Source organism: Muscardinus avellanarius, assembly GCF_963383645.1.
Source record: "Muscardinus avellanarius genome assembly, chromosome: 13".
NCBI classification, from domain to species: Eukaryota; Metazoa; Chordata; class Mammalia; order Rodentia; family Gliridae; genus Muscardinus; species Muscardinus avellanarius.
The window spans coordinates 37,044,011-37,063,676 of record NC_137799.1 but is presented as its reverse complement, the minus strand read 5'-3'; the positions used below and the strand labels follow the sequence as shown (position 1 = coordinate 37,063,676).

At 47.0% G+C, this 19,666-nt stretch overlaps 1 protein-coding gene across 2 annotated transcripts in view; it reads left to right on the top strand.

Annotated features, from left to right (window-relative positions):
• Positions 1-18,136, top strand: part of TMOD1 (tropomodulin 1) — a gene marked incomplete at both ends in the record, with an annotated part of 63,290 nt that extends 45,154 nt beyond the window's left edge. For both annotated transcript variants that reach the window (XM_080708512.1, XM_080708511.1), the window contains 2 exons: positions 7,440-7,584; positions 18,072-18,136. In XM_080708512.1, coding sequence (XP_080564638.1) covers positions 7,440-7,584; positions 18,072-18,136 — 210 coding nt within the window. The remainder of the gene's footprint in view (positions 1-7,439; positions 7,585-18,071) is intronic.
• Positions 18,137-19,666: the final 1,530 nt, after the last annotated feature.

Below are 19,666 nucleotides of genomic sequence, written 5' to 3'. Positions count from 1 at the left end.
TCAGCAATTTAGTGAGACCCTGTTTTAAAATACAGAATAAAGTAGAGCCAGGGGTATAGCTCAGAGGTAGGATGCCCCAGGGTTCAATCCCCAGTACCAAAAAAAAAAAAAAAAATGTTCCACAGGGGTCCAGGGCCTTCACACATTATTCTAACCCTAAAGGTTTATTTACTGAGCAGGTGCCACTGGCCCTCAGGAATCATACTGGGTGCTTTGTATCCATCATCTCATTTAATTCTTCCAAAGAGTCACGGAGTAGATGGACAAGAAAACTGGGCCAGGTGGGCTATGCTGTCTACCCTGCCCAAGGTTGGCCCATTGGGAAACCAGAGACAGATGGGAACCCAGATCTGTGTGACTCCAAAGTCCACGTACCGGCTTGTCTGGTTCTTAAAAACAGCTATGGGCCTGGCTCATCCTCATGGGCCTGGCTCATCCTCACTCACCCATCCCTTTCCCCTGCTGTGCTGGGCTGTGTGTGGAGGAGGCTCCAGCTCTGCCTGCCAGGAATCCCCTTCTGGTTGGAAGGAAAGATGGAAGCAGGAATGACTCTGGCACTGGGCAGTCCAGCGAGCCACACACAGAGGCCGAGGTCGTTGGAGGGAGCAGGCTTGGTCAGGAGCAGGGATCAGGGATGGCTTCCTGAAGGAGGCAGAGTCTGAGAGAAACCCAAGGGTGGGGGCATCTCAGAAGGTGGAGTGGAAGCTCGTGGTCCGGGGAACCCTGTGGACAGGAGAGGTGGGCAGAGCCCAGGCCCATTCATGCATAACCCTCCTACCCTGGAGGAAAGGCAGACAAAGCGTGGAGGCTGAGAGAAGTGGGCTGCGGGCTGCACTCTGGGAAGATGGCTCCTGGCTGGCTGGGAGGGGGTTGGGGTAGGGGGCCAAGAGGGGGATATGACCCCCGAGTGGAGGGGCCTGTAGGGAGGCTCCTGTCCGCATCTCCCTGCCGGGGTCTGGCTTGGCAGAGGCCAGGGTGTGGACAGAGGCGGGTCTTGGGAGGGACGGGCTGGTAGGGAGGGGAACAGACAAGGGGAGGTGGTGAGTGGCATTTGATTTATTCTTCATTCTCCATTAGTCACCGAGGTCCTTGGAGACCAGAGCTTTTGCCTGGATCCTTGTGTTTGTGACCTGTGTCAGAGAGACTCTGTCCTCCTTTCTCCTTATACGGCCAAAGAAAGGGACTTGGGGAGTTCTGCCTGCAGTGACATGGAGCCCGGCAGGCTGGCTCCGCCGCAGTTTCGGAACTGGGATTCAGAGGCTGTTTGTTTATTCAACTCTCTCCTCATCTCCAAGCAAGGTTCTGTTGCCCCCAAGGCAGCCCCAATACCAGGAGAAGGTGGGAAGAGACCCTGAGGCCACTGAGAAACCGTCTATCTCAGTGGGTGACGTGGTACACACCTGTAATCTCAGTATTTGGGAGGCTGAGATGGGAGAACCACAGGTTTGAGACCAGCTTCCGCAACTTAGCGAGACCTTCATCAACTTAGTGAGACCCTGTTTCAAAATTTAAAAATTTTTAAAAAGGCTAGGGGTGTATCTTGGAGGCAGAATGCCCCTGGGTTCAATCTCCAGTTATCCCCCCACCCACAAAACAAAGGAAAAAGAAAATGTCTAGCCCAGCTCTCTCTACAGGTAGGGAATCTGAGGACCAGAAAATGATCAGAACTTGCTCGAGGTCATAGCTCAGGTTAGCGGCAGAGCTGGGTTGCACTTAGAGATAGATAGGGCAGACCCTGTGAGCCCCCAGGGAGCAGACTCCTTACAAACCTGGCATCTGTGGTCCCCACCCATCCCAAGCCATGTCCAAATGCTGTTTCTCTGCCCTTCTCAATTCATCTTTCTAACTTCTAACCCAGCTGCCCTCCAGCAGACCTCCCCAGGACCTTTATGTCCCCACTCCTTAGAACAGATGAGGCCTGAAAGCATCCCCCCGTTTCCTTCCCCAGAAAGGAAATATGCACTGTCTGGAGGGTACAGGCCAGGTATCCCACTTTGCCCTCCAGGATCTGTTAGTGAAGCTGCACTTATTTTGAAGGGCAGCTAAAGAAAATTGGTTTTTTCCAGATTGGGTGATTTGTGTCTGGCTTCTATTACTCAGTATTATCTGTGAGTGTATCAGCTATCTTTAGCTGTGTAACAAATTGTCCCAAAATTTAGTGACATTACCTGATAGTATTGGCTTAAAACAATAAAGCTGGGCGTGGTGGTGCACACTTGTAATCCCAGTGCTTGGGAGGCTGAGACAGGAGGATCGCACAGGTTCAAAGCCAGCCTCAGCTACTTAGTGAGGCTCTCAGCAACTTAGTGAGACCCTGTTTCCAAATAAAGTATAAAATAGGTCTGGAAGTATAGCCCAGTGATAGAAAAGCCCCTGGGTTCTACCCCTGGTACCACGAAAGAAAGAAAGAAAGAAAGAAAGAAAGAAAGAAAGAAAGAAAGAAAGAAAGAAAGAAAAGAAGAAAGAAAGAAGAAAGAAGAAAGAAAAAGAAAAAAGACTGGGGATGTAACTTACTGCTTTCCTCTAGGGTGCAAGGTTCTGGGTTCAATCCTCAGTATCAAGAAAAAAAAAATAAACATGCATTTGCTTAGAGTTTTGGAGGGTCAGAAATCCAGGGGCAACTTGGCCAGCTAACTTTTCCCAGAGCAAGCGATCCACAGATGAGAAGGAAGAAAACCTTCAATGTCCTTTATGACGCAGGCTTGTAAGTTATACAAAGTCTCTTTTGCCATATTTGTTTGAAGTGAGTTACTAAGCACAAGTCATGCTCAAGGGGAGGGGAATTAGACTCCGCCTTCTGAAAGGAGGAGCACTGAATAATTTTGCAGACATATTTTTAAATCACCGCAGTAAGAGTCATAGTTATTTGTGCCACAGGAGTTTGGTTAGAATGCCCCTTTTAACCAGCAGAAGACAACGGAGCATACTTCAAAGGGTGACGAGCTCCCTGCATGTGTGTAAGCAGAGAACACCTGGGCAGCTCAGAGACAGGGGAACGTTTAGTAGCAGCTAGGGTTCGGGACTCTAGCGTTAGACAAGAAAATCTTCAGGTCTCCTTTCTGTTGTATTCCCAGTTGTCTAGCTCACCTAGATCATACAGAAATGGCCAGAACTGTCCCATCAAATACAGAAAGTCAGCTGCTTGGTATCCCCGGATCCTTTGGTCAGAACAGGGTCTTGGAGCCACCAGCTCCAGCTCCCAGCTCCTAACACCGGAGGCAGTTCATTTTCTCACCAGATGGATAGCCCTCAGCCAGGGGTGAGGACATGAGCTGTCAAACTGACACCTTTTATAGACTTTTAGCAGGGGAGTCCCAGTTTTAATTGAAGTGCGTCCATCTTTTATCCCAGTGATCCCATATCTTTATAGCCAGACTGCAGAATCCTCCCTCTCTTCCCTCTAGAGTCCACTGCTGCACTATTTGTAACACACGCACACACAAAAGTTAAGCCGGGCGTGGTGGCGCACGCTTGTAATCCCCGCGCTTGGGAGGCTGAGACAGGAGGATCGCGCAGGTTCGAAGCCAGCCTCAGCTACTGAGTGAGGCTCTCAGCAACTTAGACCCTGTTTCCAAATAAAATATAAAATGGGTCTGGGAGTATAGCCCGGAAGTAGAAAGCCTCTGGGTTCCGCCCCCAGTACCACCAAAAAAAAAAAAAAAAAAAAAAAAAATTTATGGAAGCAACCTAAGTAACCATCTATAGGAGGAAGCAATGAAAAGAATGACAGAGTTCAGCCAAATGGTGGCGCATGCCGGTTATCCCAGTACTTGGGAGGCTGAGTCAGGAGGAGCTCAGATTCCAGGCCAGCCTCAGCAATTTAGCAAGATCCTGTTTCAAAATAAAAGATAAAAAAAGGGCCAGGGTGTAGCTCAGAGGCACAATGCCCCTGGGTTCAATCTGCAGAACTACATACATGAAGGAGGAGGGGGAGGGGGAGGGGAGGGGGAAGGGAGGACGGGCTCTAGGGTTAACACTACAGGAAGCTTGGCCATGGTTATCTGGTATCACAGAGTCCTGTACCCTCTCACATACACCCAGGCTGCATGTATCCCAGGGATACTGGACACTAACTTGAGAATCTGGGGCCTAGGGATCCTCTGCAGCTCTCTCAGCCACAAGCTGAGGTAAAACCTTAGGTCTGACCTTAATCCACTGAGGGCTCATGGACCAGCTTCCTGGGCCTGGCTTAATCTAAGGTGGAGAGGCTGGCTCTGGCTGGCCCTGCTTGCCTCCCAGGAGATAGGCAGGTGAAATGGGGGTGATCCGTGTCAAGGGGCTGTGTATGTCTGGACAGAGCTGCACAGAGACAGTCTGTAGAACCCTGTGGCCCTTGGCTCCAGCAGGTGACCTCAAGGCTTCCTGCTGGCTGGGGTGGGCCCAGGGAACTGCCGGTTCCTTCTTGGGGCCTCAGATGGTCACTATACCATCTGCCAGGCCACCCTCACCAGGGCCCAGAGACTGGCCCAAGCTCCTCCCAGCATCCTCAGGAGCCCTGCCAATGTCCCCACCTGCCTGGGTCGGCTCTCCCAGCCCAGCTCGAAAGCAGATGATCTCTGGTGAATGACAGTATCCGGGAGGCCTCCGTCAAGGGTCTCAACCGCAGTTCACGCTCATCCTTCCCGATGCTTGTCCTCATCCTCTGGCCCTTCCGCGTTGCTGTGTGTGCTCCTAGCTCTCCCATGCAGTTTAGTCCCCCTGGGCACCACGTGCTGTCGGGGACTCACCAGCCACAGCAGCATGCATCCCTGTGGTGATGGAGATGTGCTGTCTGTGATGAGTGGTATGGTGGCTGCCAGGCTACGGCCATCCCGCATTGGGCTTCATCGTTGGATTTTATTTACTATTAAACAAAGAATTAGTGTCAATGCTTCACAAGCTTTTCAAAATAAAAGAGGAAGAAAACTTACCAAGTTATTCTTGGCTGTGGCCATTGAGCACCTGCTCATACAACAGAGGAACTACGTTTTATGTTTTATTATAAATGCTGAGACTTAGCCACATGTGACTAGTTGCTACTATACTGGGCAGCCAAATCTGGTTGTAGAGACCGAAATAAGGCAGAGGGACAGTGCTGGGTGCAGAGAAGAACATCCAGTGTGTCTCCTGCGTGTGGGATGAAGGGGGTCATTTCCAAGGGTCAGGATCAGGAAAGACCTGAGGAGAGGGGGTGAATTTGCAGTCAATTTTATCCTTTATTACTTATTTATTTTTATGGTACTGGTGATTGAATCCAGGGTTGTTCAACCTCTGAGCCACTCCCCCAGTCCTGTTTTATATTCTTTTCTCTCCTGTCTGCCTGTTCCAGCCATGGGACTCAGTGTGGGTAAAAGACTGGACCTTAACTCCACTAAAAGTCTGGTGGAAGGGATTCTTTACTATTGCCTTAACTGCCACCACGGCTCCAAAAGAAGATGGCAGAGCTGCCTGGATCCATCACAGCCACCTCAAAAATATATTTTTATTTGTTTGCTTGTTTATTTTGCAGTACTGGGGATCGAACCAAGGGTGTTCTACTTCCAAACCATACCTTTAGCCCTATTTTATTTTTTAAATTTAACTTAGTTTTTTATGGTACTGGAGGAGGAACCCAGGGGCCTTCAACCTCTGCCTATACCCTCAGCCCTATTTTATTTTTTGTTAGGAAACAAGTTCTCGCTAAGTTGCTGAGAGCCTCACTAAGTTGCTGAGGATGGCTTTGAACTTTTGATCCTCCTGTCTCAGCCTCCCAAGCACTGGGGTTACAAGCGTGCGCCACCATGACCAGCTTTATTTTAATTTGAAACAAGGTCTTGCTAAGTTACTGAATGCTGGACTTGAACCTTCAATCCTCCTATCTCAACCCCTCAAGTACTGGTATTACAGGTGTGCACCACTATACTTGGCTTCCTTTAAAAGTGCAATATTATATGATCTGTAAAACTTCTTTTCAAGCCAGGCATGGTGGCGCACGCTTGTAATCCCAGCGCTTGTGAGGTTGAGACAAGGAGGATTGCACAGGTTCGAATCCAACCTCAGCTACTTAGTGAGGCTCTCAGCAAGTTAGTGAGACCCTGTTTCCAAATAAAGTATAAAATAGGTCTGGAAGTGTAACCTGGAAGTAGAAAAGCCACTGGGTTCCACCCTCAGTACCAAAACAAAACACACACACACACACACAAAAAAAAAAAAAAAAAAAAAAAAAGAAACAACTTCTTTTCAGTCTAGATACCTTTAATTTTTTATTATTCTTTTTTTCTTGCTTAATTGTTCTGACTAGGGACTCCAGAACAATGTTGGTGAAAGCAAACATTTTGTCTTGTTCCTAATATCGGGGGGGCGGGAGGGGGCGGCAGCATTCAGTCTTTAGCCAGCAAATAAAATGCTAGCTTTCAGTTGTTTTATTATACCTGGTAACAGAAATTTTAAAACAATACGAGATAAAGAAGAAATCCAAACTCCTTCAAATTCTATCACCATCCAGATACTTCCGAGATTTTCCTATGTATTATGTGTGTGTGTGTGTGTGTGTGTGTGTGTGTGTATGGAAAATATAAGTAACTTTAAATAAAACCAACCTGATTTGTGGCCAAGGTTCTTCCTCTACTCAATAGTTTCATGCCTTGCCATGTCTGTTACCCAAAATTTGTACCCTCACTTCATAGCTGTCCACATTCTACTGCAAAACTGAACTATCGCTAACTCACCTTCCCCCTTCTTTATTAACTCCATTTTAATGAGTGCTTATTTCCTCTTCCCTCCCACTACTATAAACAAGACTGTGATGGACACCTGCACCATATTCTCTCAACACCGTATTACTAGGTCGTTGTTTCGTTTTGTGTCTTGTTTGCTTGTCCTCATTGTCAGATGGTCAGTATAGACTTGGGGGCAGGGAACCGATACCATTAGAATGAGGTGTTAGAAAGCTAACTCTGGTATTCTCAATTTACTGTCTTTCCTTGGGCAAATCTTGTCCCTTTTCTGGGCCTCAAGCTCTTCAATCATAAATTGAAGAGATGAGCCTTAAGTTTCTGGCTGTCAAACTTGTTTGTATATTGCAATTACCTGGGGAGTTTTAAAAATCAGCTTGGGGAGTAGAGACCCTGCAGTGACCAGCAGGAGTAGAGCCTGGCCAACGGGATTCTAAACATCTCTCGGGACTGGGCGACTTGGAGGTGCTCCCTGCTCCAACATCCCCCAGGAGGCGCTGTGCAGGGAGGGGCCTTGGTGGGGCTGTGGGAAGAGCTGTTCTGGGCATCCAGCAGACCTGGGTTGGAATTGCTCCCTGACCCTGCAACCCTTCAGCTTCTCTAGGCTCCCATTCCTCCCTCTTGCAGAAGGGACTAAAATTCCCACCCACCCCTCAGGGCTTCTGTCTGTAGAGGTGGTTTAGGCTTGGCACACATGGAAGGAGAGGTAATTATCATTTTTACTCTTTTTTTTTTTTTAACCCAAAGAGCCAGCCCCTGGGCAACAAAGTAGAAATGGAGATCGTGAACATGTTGGAAAAAAACACCACGCTTCTCAAGTTCGGCTACCACTTCACCCAGCAGGGGCCCCGGCTGCGGGCATCCAACGCCATGATGAACAACAATGACCTTGGTGAGTGGACCTCGCGCTCCGCCCTGCTCACCCGCTAGCCTTCCCTCCACCCTGCAGGGATGTCAGTGCGAATCCTGCTCAGCCCTCTCTGGGAGTCTTCCCAGCCAGGCTCCTGCCTTCACCTTCATCACGGCTTCCTACCCTCCATGCTTGTGCCTGGTCTCCTCCTCCACGAGCTCCCTGCCACTGGGGCTGGAGCTGAGTCCTCTTCCCGGGCAGCAGGCTCAGCACTGGCAGGGCCCGGGACACGGTGCCGCTTGGGAGGGCACAGGCTCACCAGGGCTTCTCCTTTAACACATACCCTTCTCTGGAGTCTTGGCATCCACTCCAGCTCACACCCTTTAGCTTTCACTTTGAATTCCAAAGCTATCAACTGACACCACTATAAAGCTTGAGCTGAGGCGGCTGCACACTGCTTTCAAGTTGAAACACCAACTTCATAGTAAAGTAGAAGCAGATTATATTTGTGTAGTCTCGTTTAAAGACATAATCTGATGTTTTTCTCTAAAGAAAATGTCACAGTGTTCTTTTTATATTTTTTTATGGTACTAGTGATTGAACTCAGGGGCATTCTACCTCCAAGGACACCCCCGGCTTTTATTATTTTACTTTTATTTTTATTTTTATTACTTTATTTTTTATTATTATTTTTTGTGGTACTGGGGTTGGAACCCAGGGTCTTTTCTACCTCTGGGCTATACTCCCAGACCTATTTTACACTTTATTTGGAAACAGGGTCTCACTCAATTGTTGAGAGGCTCAGCTACTCAGTAGCTGAGGCTGGCTTTGAACCTGTGCGATCCTCCTGTCTCAGCCTCCCAAGCGCTGGGATTACAAGCATGTGCTACCATGTTTGGCCTATTTTTTATTTTGAAACAGAGGTCTGATTAAGTTGCTAAGAGTCTCACTAAGTTGCTGAGGCTGGCTTCAAACCTACGATCCTCCTGTCTTTGCTTCCCAAGTACTGGGATTACAGGCATGTGCCACCACGCCCAGCTCCCACTGAATTTCTTGATGAGCGTACACCAGATAGATAAATAAGTCAAATGAATGACAAGCTAAACCCATCTCTCAACACTAGAGGCCAATTATTCACACATTCTCTGTGTAGTTATGTATTGTGTGTGTTCCTGGTAGTTGCCTAAAAAAAGAACTTGATATGGTGTATAATAAATGGAGCTTGACTGACAAGGCTGTAGGAAAATAAGAGAAAAAAATACAAAACACACCTTGAGTCTGCACCGTTAGCATCACTGATCATTACATTCAGCCACGAGTTTCCTAAAACCATTGTAGAGAAAAGAAAAATCAAGTTACCTTATTACTACAGAAAAGAAGGAAGTTTTTTGAAAACTTCTTTCTGCAGTATGTGAAATAAATACTTGTTTTAAAGGACAGCATCTTTGCCGGGTGTGGTGGCGCACGCTTGTAACCCCCGTGCTTGGGAGGCAGAGACAGGAGGATCGCACAGGTTCGAAGCCAGCCGCGCGTGCTGGCTTAGGAGACCCTGTTTCCAAATAAAAATGTAAAAATAGGTCTGGGAGTGTAGCCCGGAGGTAGAAGGGCTTCCAGGAACCCCAGTACCACCAAAAAATAAAAAATAAAATAAAATAAATAAAGGACAGCGTCTTTAGTGAGTTTTCCATCAAATTCACACCTGCTCTACACAAGGTTCAGTCTAGTTTCCAAGCCTCAAATAAAATGCAATGAGCCTAACCCTAAGGCACAAGTCACAGTCCAGGTATGCTGCCTCCTGGTGCCTATCTGAGGCTAGGTTAGCACACGGACAGAGCTGAGGGTAGGTGCGCATGCACCTGGGCACTCACAAACTCCATATGTGCAGGCAAACATCGCTCACGCACTCACACCCACACACGCCTCAGATGGCTTTACTCCTCTCCAGGAACATTTGTCCAAGTGCTATAAGGCACGAAGTGTTGAAGCTACAGGTTCCTGCTCTTAAGTAAATCACAGCCCAAAGGCTCTTCGTTTATTACCCACTCCAGTTGTTACTTTTTCTAGAGCCTCAGGTCTGGTGTCTTGGCTTATCTGAGATGCCCTTCTTTGACATAAAATAAGAAGAAACACAAATAACTAAGCATTATAATAATTATCATATTACAGAGGTGACAAGTAAGCTAAATGATCAAAGAAGGCCAGCGATCAGAACACTGGATTCCCAGCTGTGACCTGGCACTTCGAAGCCTTGGGTCTTTGCTGGGCGCTGTAATGCATGTCTGTAACCCCAGGACTTAGGAGGCTGAGAGCGGGTTGCAGGTTTGAGACTAGCCTCAGCCACTTACAGAGACTCTCAGCAACCTGGTGAGACCTTGTTTTAAAATAAAAGTAAAAGAGCCAGGCGTGGTGGTGTACACGCTTGTAATCTCTGTGCCAGGGAAGCTGAGACAGGAGGATCGCACAAGTTCAAAGCCAGCCTAGGTACTTAGTGAGGTTCTCAGCAACCTAGTGAGACCCTGTTACCAAAAAATATATAAAATAGGTCTAGAAGTATACCTCGGAGGTAGAAACCCCCTCAGGGTGTAGCTCAGAGGTAGAATGCTCCTGGGTTCAATCTCCACTACCAACCAACCAAAAAAAAAAAAAAAAAAAAAAAAAGCCTTGAGTCGTATTTTGGTAGCAATAATCTCACATTTATTCCCCTCTTAGCTGTAGATTAAGCTTCTTTCATACCTCTCAGCACCTTTCTCTAACTCACCTCTGACCATGGCGTAATGGTCTAGAGATCTTTATCTGTCTGAGAGCAGAGGTTGCAGACAAGCAGAGGTCGGGGTGCCGCGGGAGTGGGGGGCACCAGAATCACCAGGCAAAACACAGGGCTTTGAGAACTCTCTCAGTCCCAAGAGTCTGAGAGTCCAAAACAAAACTTGGGCCTGAGTGCCATTGCAAGGCCCTCAGAAGCTACTTTGGGAGTCTGGAATCCTGGAGCCTGAGGGATGAGGGCCCAGCCCTCCAATTCCCTTCTCAAGAAACTAAGGCCCAGTGTGAGTTGGGAGTGTCAGCCACGCCATGTCAGTTATCGTGAGCATTTTAGAGTGACTTTGGTGTGCCCAGAACTGTGCCTGGTGACCTAAGGGGTAGCAAAAAAACGAATTCTCTGATTCCATAAACTTTACAACCTTTTAGGGGAAAAAGACTCAACGGTGCCTAAAAATTCAAGAATGCCTGCAGTGTTCATCCAAATAAAGAGAGGAAGGGATTCCTGAGGCCAGAGTCAGCGCAGTGCAGTGTCCGAGGGCGGGGGGCTGGCCAGCCTTGAAAGGAAGAGCAAGGTTGCATGGAGGCCTGCCCCACAGGGCTCTAGGAAGAGTTAGGACAGTACTAGGGGCGGGACCCAGTGTACAGGAGGGCAGGGATGGGAAGAGCTAAAGGGGTTGTTGTGGGGAGTTAGATCTAGAAGGTAAAAGAGGGTTCATAGAGAAGGAAGGGCCTCAGAGGTAACAGTGTGGCGGTGTGTGAGGTGTCCACAGGAAGAGCCGGGCGCCTGTTGGGGAGGTGGGGGCCTAAGGCCTTTAATGCCAAGTTTAGGACTTTCGTGATGAAAACAGGTGGGAAGTGGGAACATCCCAGATGGAGATGCCAGGTGATAAAAATGGGCCTCTGGGTTCCCCCAGGGAACTGTGTGTAGCTGCTCCCTTGGGGTTCCCACAGAAAGAACCAGAGCAGGATGGTCGGTGATTACAGGTCACCTTCAAAGTGCTAGTTGATCCCAGGCGTGGAGGCGCACGCTTGTAATCCCGCGCTTGGGAGGCAGAGACAGGAGGATCGCACAGGTTCGAAGCCAGCTGCGCTGGCTTAAGAGACCCTGTTTCCAAATTAAAAAAAAAAAAAAAAGGTCTGGGAGTGTATCCCGGAGGTAGAAGGGTTTCCAGGAACCCCAGTACCCCCCCCCCACACACACACACAACCAAAGTGCTAGTTGATGATGCACATTTTTTTTTCTTTTGCAGTTCTGAGTATGGAACCCAGAGGCATTCGACCTCCGAGCTACACCCTCTTCCCTATTTTTTATTCTTTAATTTGAAACTGGGTCTCACTAAGTTGCAGAGGGCCTCACTAAGTAGTTTAGGCTGTCCGCGAACCAAGATCCTCCGGTCTCAGCCTCCCGAATGCTGGAAGCAAGTTTGAGCCCACTGGCTCATTTTCATAAGAGAAACACTTCTGATTCTGATGCTTCCTTGGCTTCCTCTTGAAATACGGAAACCCTGTCTTTCCAGCACAGTATTTTCCTCCTGTTCTCAGGGCTGTGTTAGAGCAGAAACTTCATGTTGTCAAACCGGGTACTTTTATCCTAAAAGCCTCCCTGTCCTCCCCAGGACTGTGGTGGTCAGCAGAGCTGCACTGCAGCCCGGCGACCACGGGAACACAGATGGGGAAGGGAGCAGGGCCCATTTGGCCTGCCTGGATGCTGACTCTTGGCCCGGGCCAGGGCCTCCGTGGGGCTTGGGCTTGCCTGCCTGGGAGGCAGTGGGCTCCTCGTTGGGGGACACTCAGTCTCCACGGCCCCCAGTGCCTCTGTAGACAGGTGGCGTCTCTGGGGCCCTCCTGACTGGTGCATCTTTGGTTCTCCCGGGCTCCTCCCTCCCCCAGGCACTAAGCTCTCAGCAGCTGCAGTGTTGCGTGGGGGTGCAGGGCTCTAGGGTACAGTGGGTGTCAGGAAGGAGCTGAGCTGTGGATCCCCATATCCGTTTCCCCACAGCAGTGCCTCAGATGACTTCCAGCACACTATTTATAGCCTTAGCTCTCAGTCCGCGGAATCTGCCTCTGGAGCTCTTTCCACCAATCTGAATTGCAGCCTCCATGTTAAGCCGGTGGGGTGGGGTGTGGTGAGGGAGTAACATTTTTACCTGGGAAAGTCATTGTTTTATCATATTCTCAAGGAGGCCCTTTCTAACAGGCACCCCACACAGTGCACCCAAATCAGCTTTATGATTTGTGAATACAATGTAGAATAATGAAATCGAGCTAGTCCATTTGAGGTGATATCCATCATCTCAAATACTTGTGATGAAAACATTTAAATTTACTTTCTTAGCAATTTTGAAATATACACTGTTAGTAAGTATACTCACCATGCTATACAACAGGTCTCAAAACAAGGATAAAGAAATCACCCGATTTCTCCTGTGATTTTGTGCCCTTTAGCCACTACTCCTCCATCCCACCTCTCTAACCACCCCCTAGTCTCCGTTCCTATGAATTCAATTGTTTTGAATAGATTCTGCATATGTGTGAGAACATATAATAATTTGTCCTTGTGTGCCTGGCTTATTTCACTTAACATGTCCTCCAACCTCATCCATGTTGTGGCAAATAACAGCATTTTCCATCTTTTTAAGGGCTAAGTAGTGTTTTGAATATAGCCCACATTCTTTTTTTTTTTTAAGCACTCAGCTGTTGACACACACTTTGGCCGATTCTGTTCCTTGGTGGATGTGACCAGTGCTGCATGAGCATAGGCATGCACACATCTCTTTGGCAAATTGGCTTTGAATCTTTGGGGTAAACATCCAGAAGTGGGACCATTGGATCTCAGAGTGATGCCTTTGTATTTCCCCCACACCATCTCAGGTTCACTATTTTCCCCACAACCACCCAGCTAGAAGTCTAGGCCTTTCCTTACATGCTGTCCCTGACACCTGCCAGTCAGTCCCCCATCCCACTGCCGGCCTCGGGTGGGGCCCCAGCACATTCAACCAGGGCTCCTGCGACCTCCTCAGCCTCCCACGTCCCTTGACAGTAACAGCGCTGCCAGGCGCTCCTCTGAACACTTTCCATCTTACATACTCCGTCATCCTCCCCACCTGTGTGCTATTGTTATCCCCGTTTTACATGAAGGAATCAGGTCTGCAGAAATAGGAAGTTACTGGTGGGTGGTGGGTAGAGCTGGGATTTGAACCAGCAGCCTGGTTCCAGAGCCTTTGCTCTCTGTCAAGAGAACATCCCATCAGAAGACTCATCTCATGACATCCTGACAAGACAGCCTCTTGCCGGACCAGGTATCTGGAGGGCGCTAGAGTAACTCGGGAGCAAGCTTCCCATTAGAGGGCCATCGTTCCTAACCCTGCCCCGCTTCAGCCCTTACCATCCAGCTGACCTGTTACCTGTTCATCCTGGGAAGAACTGACCATCCAAGCGCCTCTCACACATCACAGAGGTCTGCCAGGGTACCTGTTGTATTTTATCAAAATTATTGTTTACATCTTGGCCCTTTTTATGCTGTATTTTTATCCCTGATTCTTGTGCTTGGCAAAAAGGAGCACTGGGTAGATGTTGCTGAATTACATAAAGGAATACAAAGTATTTCCCAAAGACATGCAGGGGAAGTTTCATTGGCCAGAAGTGGGAGTTCGAGCAGCAGAGGGAGGGAGGTTCCAACAACTCGAGATCCCCTCTGGCTCTGCCTGTCCAGTCTCTGGCTGTTGTGATGACAGAGCTTAGAGTTAACAAGCAGACTGAACCGGAGGATAATGAGAGACCTGGCGCCTCTCAGTTGTCACTTATTCAAGGCAAATCACTTCCCTTCTTGGACTCATCTTTTTTTTTCAGTAATGAGGATTGAACCCAGGGGCATTCTACCTAGAGCTACACCCCTAAACCTATTTTTTATTTTTGAAACAGGACCTTACTAGGCAGCTGAGGCTAGCCATGAACCTGGATCCTCTGGTCTCAGCCTCCCAAATGCTGGGATTACAAGCATGTGCCACCACACCTGGCTTGGCCTCATCTTTAAAATGGAGGAAATCTATTGCCTGAGTAAATGGGACCCTCTCCTCTCCTCATCTAGTCCCTGTAAAGCCAGTACTTGGCGAATATATACACAGTCCAGCCCAGTGTGTACAGGAAGGCAAGAAATGGAAAAAAGCACACAGGTCCCTTTCTGTGCCCTCCGCGGTGGCTAGGGGCTGGGGTTCCAGTCCTGGCTCTGCTGATGGCTCCAGGGACTGTGGTTCTCTTCTCTTCTCCAGGGGAAGGAAGCCAGTCCTCCCTGTGAGGATCAGCTGAGAGTGGGATATGTAAACCCTATGTAGATGAGGCCAAATTGTACCAAGGGAGGTGATGGACCGAAGCTCCAGATGAGTCACAGCCTTGGCTCTGTCTCATACTAGCATTAAAAATTTCAGGAAGAAATGGACCCTCTTTGCCATACTTTCCTCATCTGTAAAATGAGGATGGCAAAAACAAGAACACTGCCAAATCCTGCTCCCATGAGGGATGGAGTGAGGCAGGGCTGCGTTGCTGTGTGTGCTTGTGGGGGTAACCTGGAGATGCTTAGGGGGTTGGTTCATGGACCCTTTGCTCACTTTGCACAAACCTCCTCTCTTCAGGTTTTGGTTCCCCCAACCCTCTCCCTCAAGCTGTCACTCTCGTCACCTTCAGGACTTGGGCTGGACAGTGTCTCCTCCCAAGGAGATCTTCGATCTTGATTTGTATGGGTGAGGAGGGGCTCAGACGGGCTGAACCCTAGACCCCACACTGGGCCCCTATATGCATGCCCCGCACCCCAGCTCCCAGCCAGGCTTGAGCAACACACACCTCCCCTGTGGGTCTACTTTATAGGCTCTGGGTCATGCACAACCTGGTTCTTGCAGTGCATAGGCATTGATCTCTTGGCTGCAAGTCTACAGTCTCAGCTTGGGAACTAAAGAACATCTAAAGATACAGACTTCTTTCCCCTGGGTAATAGCTTCTTATGGGCCATGTTAGCAGGCCCCTTGACTGCCACCTACTGGCTCTGCACATTTCCTTAACCTTTTTTTCTCTTGTGGCTGATCATTTGATGCTTGCTCTCCATCTTCTGTCAACACTGTACATCAACATTCTCCCTTGTTATGACAAAGTAGCCCCCTTTGCCCCTTCAATCTGGCATTCTATAAGCTACTATCTTTTTTTTTTTTTTTTTGGTGGTCATACTGGGGATGGAACCCAGGGGCCTTCTACCTCTGGACTACACTCCCAGACCTATTTTATATTTTATTTGGAAACAGGGTCTCTTAAGGCTGGCTTCGAACCTGCGCGATCCTCCTGTCTCAGCCTCCCAAGTGCGGGGATTACAAGCATGCACCACCACACCCGGCTAAGCTACTATCTTTAACTTTCTGGCTAGAACTTTCCTAATTAGGAACATTTCATGGGTACATGTTTGAATATAAATTGTCTTGCTCCTGGGAATATGTCACTGTTAGACACGGAGGACATATACTGCAGGTAACCTTCAGGGTGGAAACTATCATTTACACAGGCAGGAGGGCCAGCAACTCCCAGAAAGAGCTGAGGGAAATATTCCCACCAGGTTCAAGATTGACCTTAGTTACCTCTTACCTGAACTAGGGCAAACAAAAAAGAAAACAAGAAAAAGTCTTCAACTGTGGGGCCTCTAGGCAAAGGGAAAACAGTGGAGCTGGGTGGTGTGGGCCAAGCGGCCAGCCATTTAGAAAGAATTTATGAACGTGCTACGCCACCACAGACGCTCAGCAGTACACACGGACAACCTGGAGGGCCGTTAACACAACTTGCACTGTCCTTTAAAAACAAGACTTCTCTTCTTTTGTGAAATGTCTATTCATTTCAGTTGCCCATTTCTTGATTGGGTTGTTTGTTTTGCTAGTGTAGAGTCTTTTGAGCTCTTTGTATATTCTGGATATTAGCCCCCTATCAGAGTGGTGGATGGTAAAGATCTTTTCACATTCTGTAGGCTTCCTCTTTAGGTTCTTTATGGTTTCCTTTGATGAGAATAAACTTTTTAGTTTGAAGAGATCCCACTTATTAATTCTTGCTTTAATTTCCTGCGCTTTGGAAGTCTTGAGAAAGTTATTCCCTGTACCTATATGTTGACGTGTAGATCCTATGCCTTTCTCAAATAACTTCACAGTCTCAGGTCTAATTTCTAAGTCTTTGATCCATTTTGAGTTGATTCTTGTACATGGTGAGAAGTAAGGATTCAGATCCAACTTTCTACAAATGGATAGCCAGTTCTCCCAGCACCATTTGTTGAAAAGGCTGTCTTTTCTCCAGCATATGAGTTTGGCCCCTTTGTCAAAGATCAGTTGACTATTGATGTGTGGGTTTGTTTCTGTATCTTCTATTCTGTTCCACTGGTCAGTCTGCCTGTTGTTGTGCCAATACCATGCTGTTTTTACTACTATTGCTCTATAGTATAATTTGAAGTCCAGGATTGTGATGCCTCCTGCCTGGTTCTTGTTGCTGAGAATTGCTTTGGCTATTCTGGGTCTTTTCTTCCTCCATACAAAATTCATAACTGATTTTTCCAGGTCTATGAGAAATGTTGTTGGTATTTTAATGGGGACTGCATTGAATCTATAGATCACTTTTGGCAGAATGGCCATTTTGATTATATTAATTCTGCCTACCCATGAGCAAGGGAGATCTTTCCATTCCAAGGTCTTCTTCAATTTCTTTCTTTAATGTTTTGTAGTTTTCTCTGTAGAGGTCTTTTACATCTTTGGTTAGGTTTATTCCTAGGTATTTTATTGGTTTGGAGGTTATAGTAAATGGAATAGTTTTCTGAGATTCCATCTAACCCCAATCAGAGTGGCAAATATAAAGAAATCAAACAGCAACAATTGCTGGCGAGGATGTGGGGAAAGAGGAACTCTTTTACACTGTTGGTGAGAGAGCAAAGTAGTTTAGCCACTATGGAGATCAGTATGGAGATTCCTTAGAAAACTGGGAATAGATCCACCATTTGATCCGGCTATACCACTCCTGGGTATCTTTCCAAAGGGGTTGAAATCAGAGAACTACGTTAACATAGGCATACCCATGTTCATAGCAGCACAGTTTGTAATAGCCAAACTACGGAACCAACCTAGATCTCCATCAACAGATGAATGGATTGCAAAATTATGGGAAATACACACAATGGAATTCTATTCAGCTATAAAGAAAAATAAAATAATAGCATTTGCAAGAAGATGGAAGGAACTAGAGAACATTATGTTAAGTGAGGTTAGTCAAGCACAGAAAGAGAAGGGACATATGTTTTCTCTAATATACCCAAGCTAGGGAGTAGTGGTAATACCAGAGGGATTCCAGATGATGGAGGGGAAATCTCAGCAAAGCTTGAACGGAAGGATAGGAGAGGAAGAAAGCTGAGGTTGTTCAAGGGAGGAGCTACATACAAATATGTGTAATAGCATAAATACAACATGATTAACCTGGACACTCTCTATTGGGGGGAAGGGAAAGGGAGGGGGAAGGGCATGAAGCACAATGTAAATGTACACCACTCTCAATATGTTCCACTTATAAAAAATAAAAAATTTAAAAAATAAAAAATAAAAGAAATTGTTATGCAAAAAACAACAAAAAATAAAATAAAATAATAACTAAAAAAAAAAACAAGACTTCTGACTTTACTAACAAAAACGTGAGAGGCTTCTGGAGCAAACTGTTGGCTACTGGCGTGCAGGATGACTGGCTCATGTCTTCTCTCCATTCCTTTCCAGTGAGGAAGAGGAGGCTGGCAGACTTGACGGGGCCCATCATTCCCAAGTGCCGCAGCGGCGTCTAGTGGTGGAGGTGAAGGCCGCGCCTTTGAACTGGACGTGCTCCACCGGCTGTCTCCATAGGGGAGACGGAGAGGCAAACAGCTGGCGCAAAACTCTTTTGTGGTTCAGTTCTTTATGCACTAAGGTTCTAGGTTAACTAGTGGTTGTAGTTGAAAACTTTATAAAATATGATTAATGTGAAGTTTTTCTTTAGTCACAGAGGTTCAGTCTGGTTATTACTTAAGAACTAAGAAGCCCTCAAGCTGGCAGATCTCCACAGACAATGGGATAATGGCAGTGACTTACCCCAGGAGCCCAGACAGTGCCTTGCTGTGTGGCGCTTCAGGTGCATGTTATAATGAGAAACAAGAACAAAAAGCGACTCATCTACCTGGTTTGGAAGTATCATAAAATATTTTATTACAAATGCGATCTTAGCTTTCAGCAAAAACTACAGAAAATCACTCTTTATTGACCCTCCATTAAATTTTAAGAACTGTAAGATTTAAGCTGCCAAACTGATTACAAGAACAAAGCCACAATTTTCCCCTAAAAAAAAAAAAAAAAAAAATAGACTGAGGACAGAGCTCTGCCAGATATCAAAAAAAAAAAGAGAGATTCCTTTCAGTTCACTTTTTATTCACATTTTTTTTAATGATCAAAAAAGACAATAGTAAAATTTCAAGTTTCAAAACCATCCCAGGCAACAAACATATTCCTTAGTGTTCTTTATGAACAGGTGGGGTGCATTTGCAATTGAACATTAGAGTGAGAAAGAAGTTTTTCCTTACTGAATGCCAACCTTGTGACGGATGTGAAAACCTGTGGCTAAATACTTGAAAACACCTTTCTATACTGCACAGCGGGCAAATGGCTTATGTGAGGCCAAACACTAGGGGGTGGATTTCCAGTCTATCGTAGCTATATATTTAGCATGGCCAACCAGACAGACTACCTGTCTCGTCACTTACTAGACAAATCACTGCTGATCTCATGACTGTAAATGTGGTCTCTAAAGGACAAAACTGCAGAAAACCTAGATACTAAAGAATTAGGAAATCCCTGCCAAACTACTGGAAGGTGACTGTTCTGAAGATGTATAATTTTAGCATTTCTACTGGATCCCACCTCCTTTTTTTGTGGTTCTGGGGACTAAACCCAGGAGCGCTCTTCCACTGAGTCACATCCCTAGCCCTTTTTCTTTTTTTGTGAGACAGGGTCTCACTAAGTTGCCCAGGCTGGCCTCAAACTTGTGATCCTCCTGCTGCAGCCTCCCAAGTTCCTGGGATTACAGGTCTGTGCACCCGGCTACTGGATCCCTTTTCAATACCACGTGCATCGTTTGGGAGCTAGCAAAAATGTTAGGCCACATTGCCCTTGTGCCTTCTAATATACCGCAGTGCCAGTTACACTTGTGATTTTGTTTGTTGCTTCGGGGAGTTAAATGTCATTAGGGACTCAGCAAATCTTATGTTAAAGGACAAGGCCAAAGAGCTGATGAACACAGACCAGGAGGCTTCTGATGAAAATGGAAAAGTCTTGTGCACTGAACT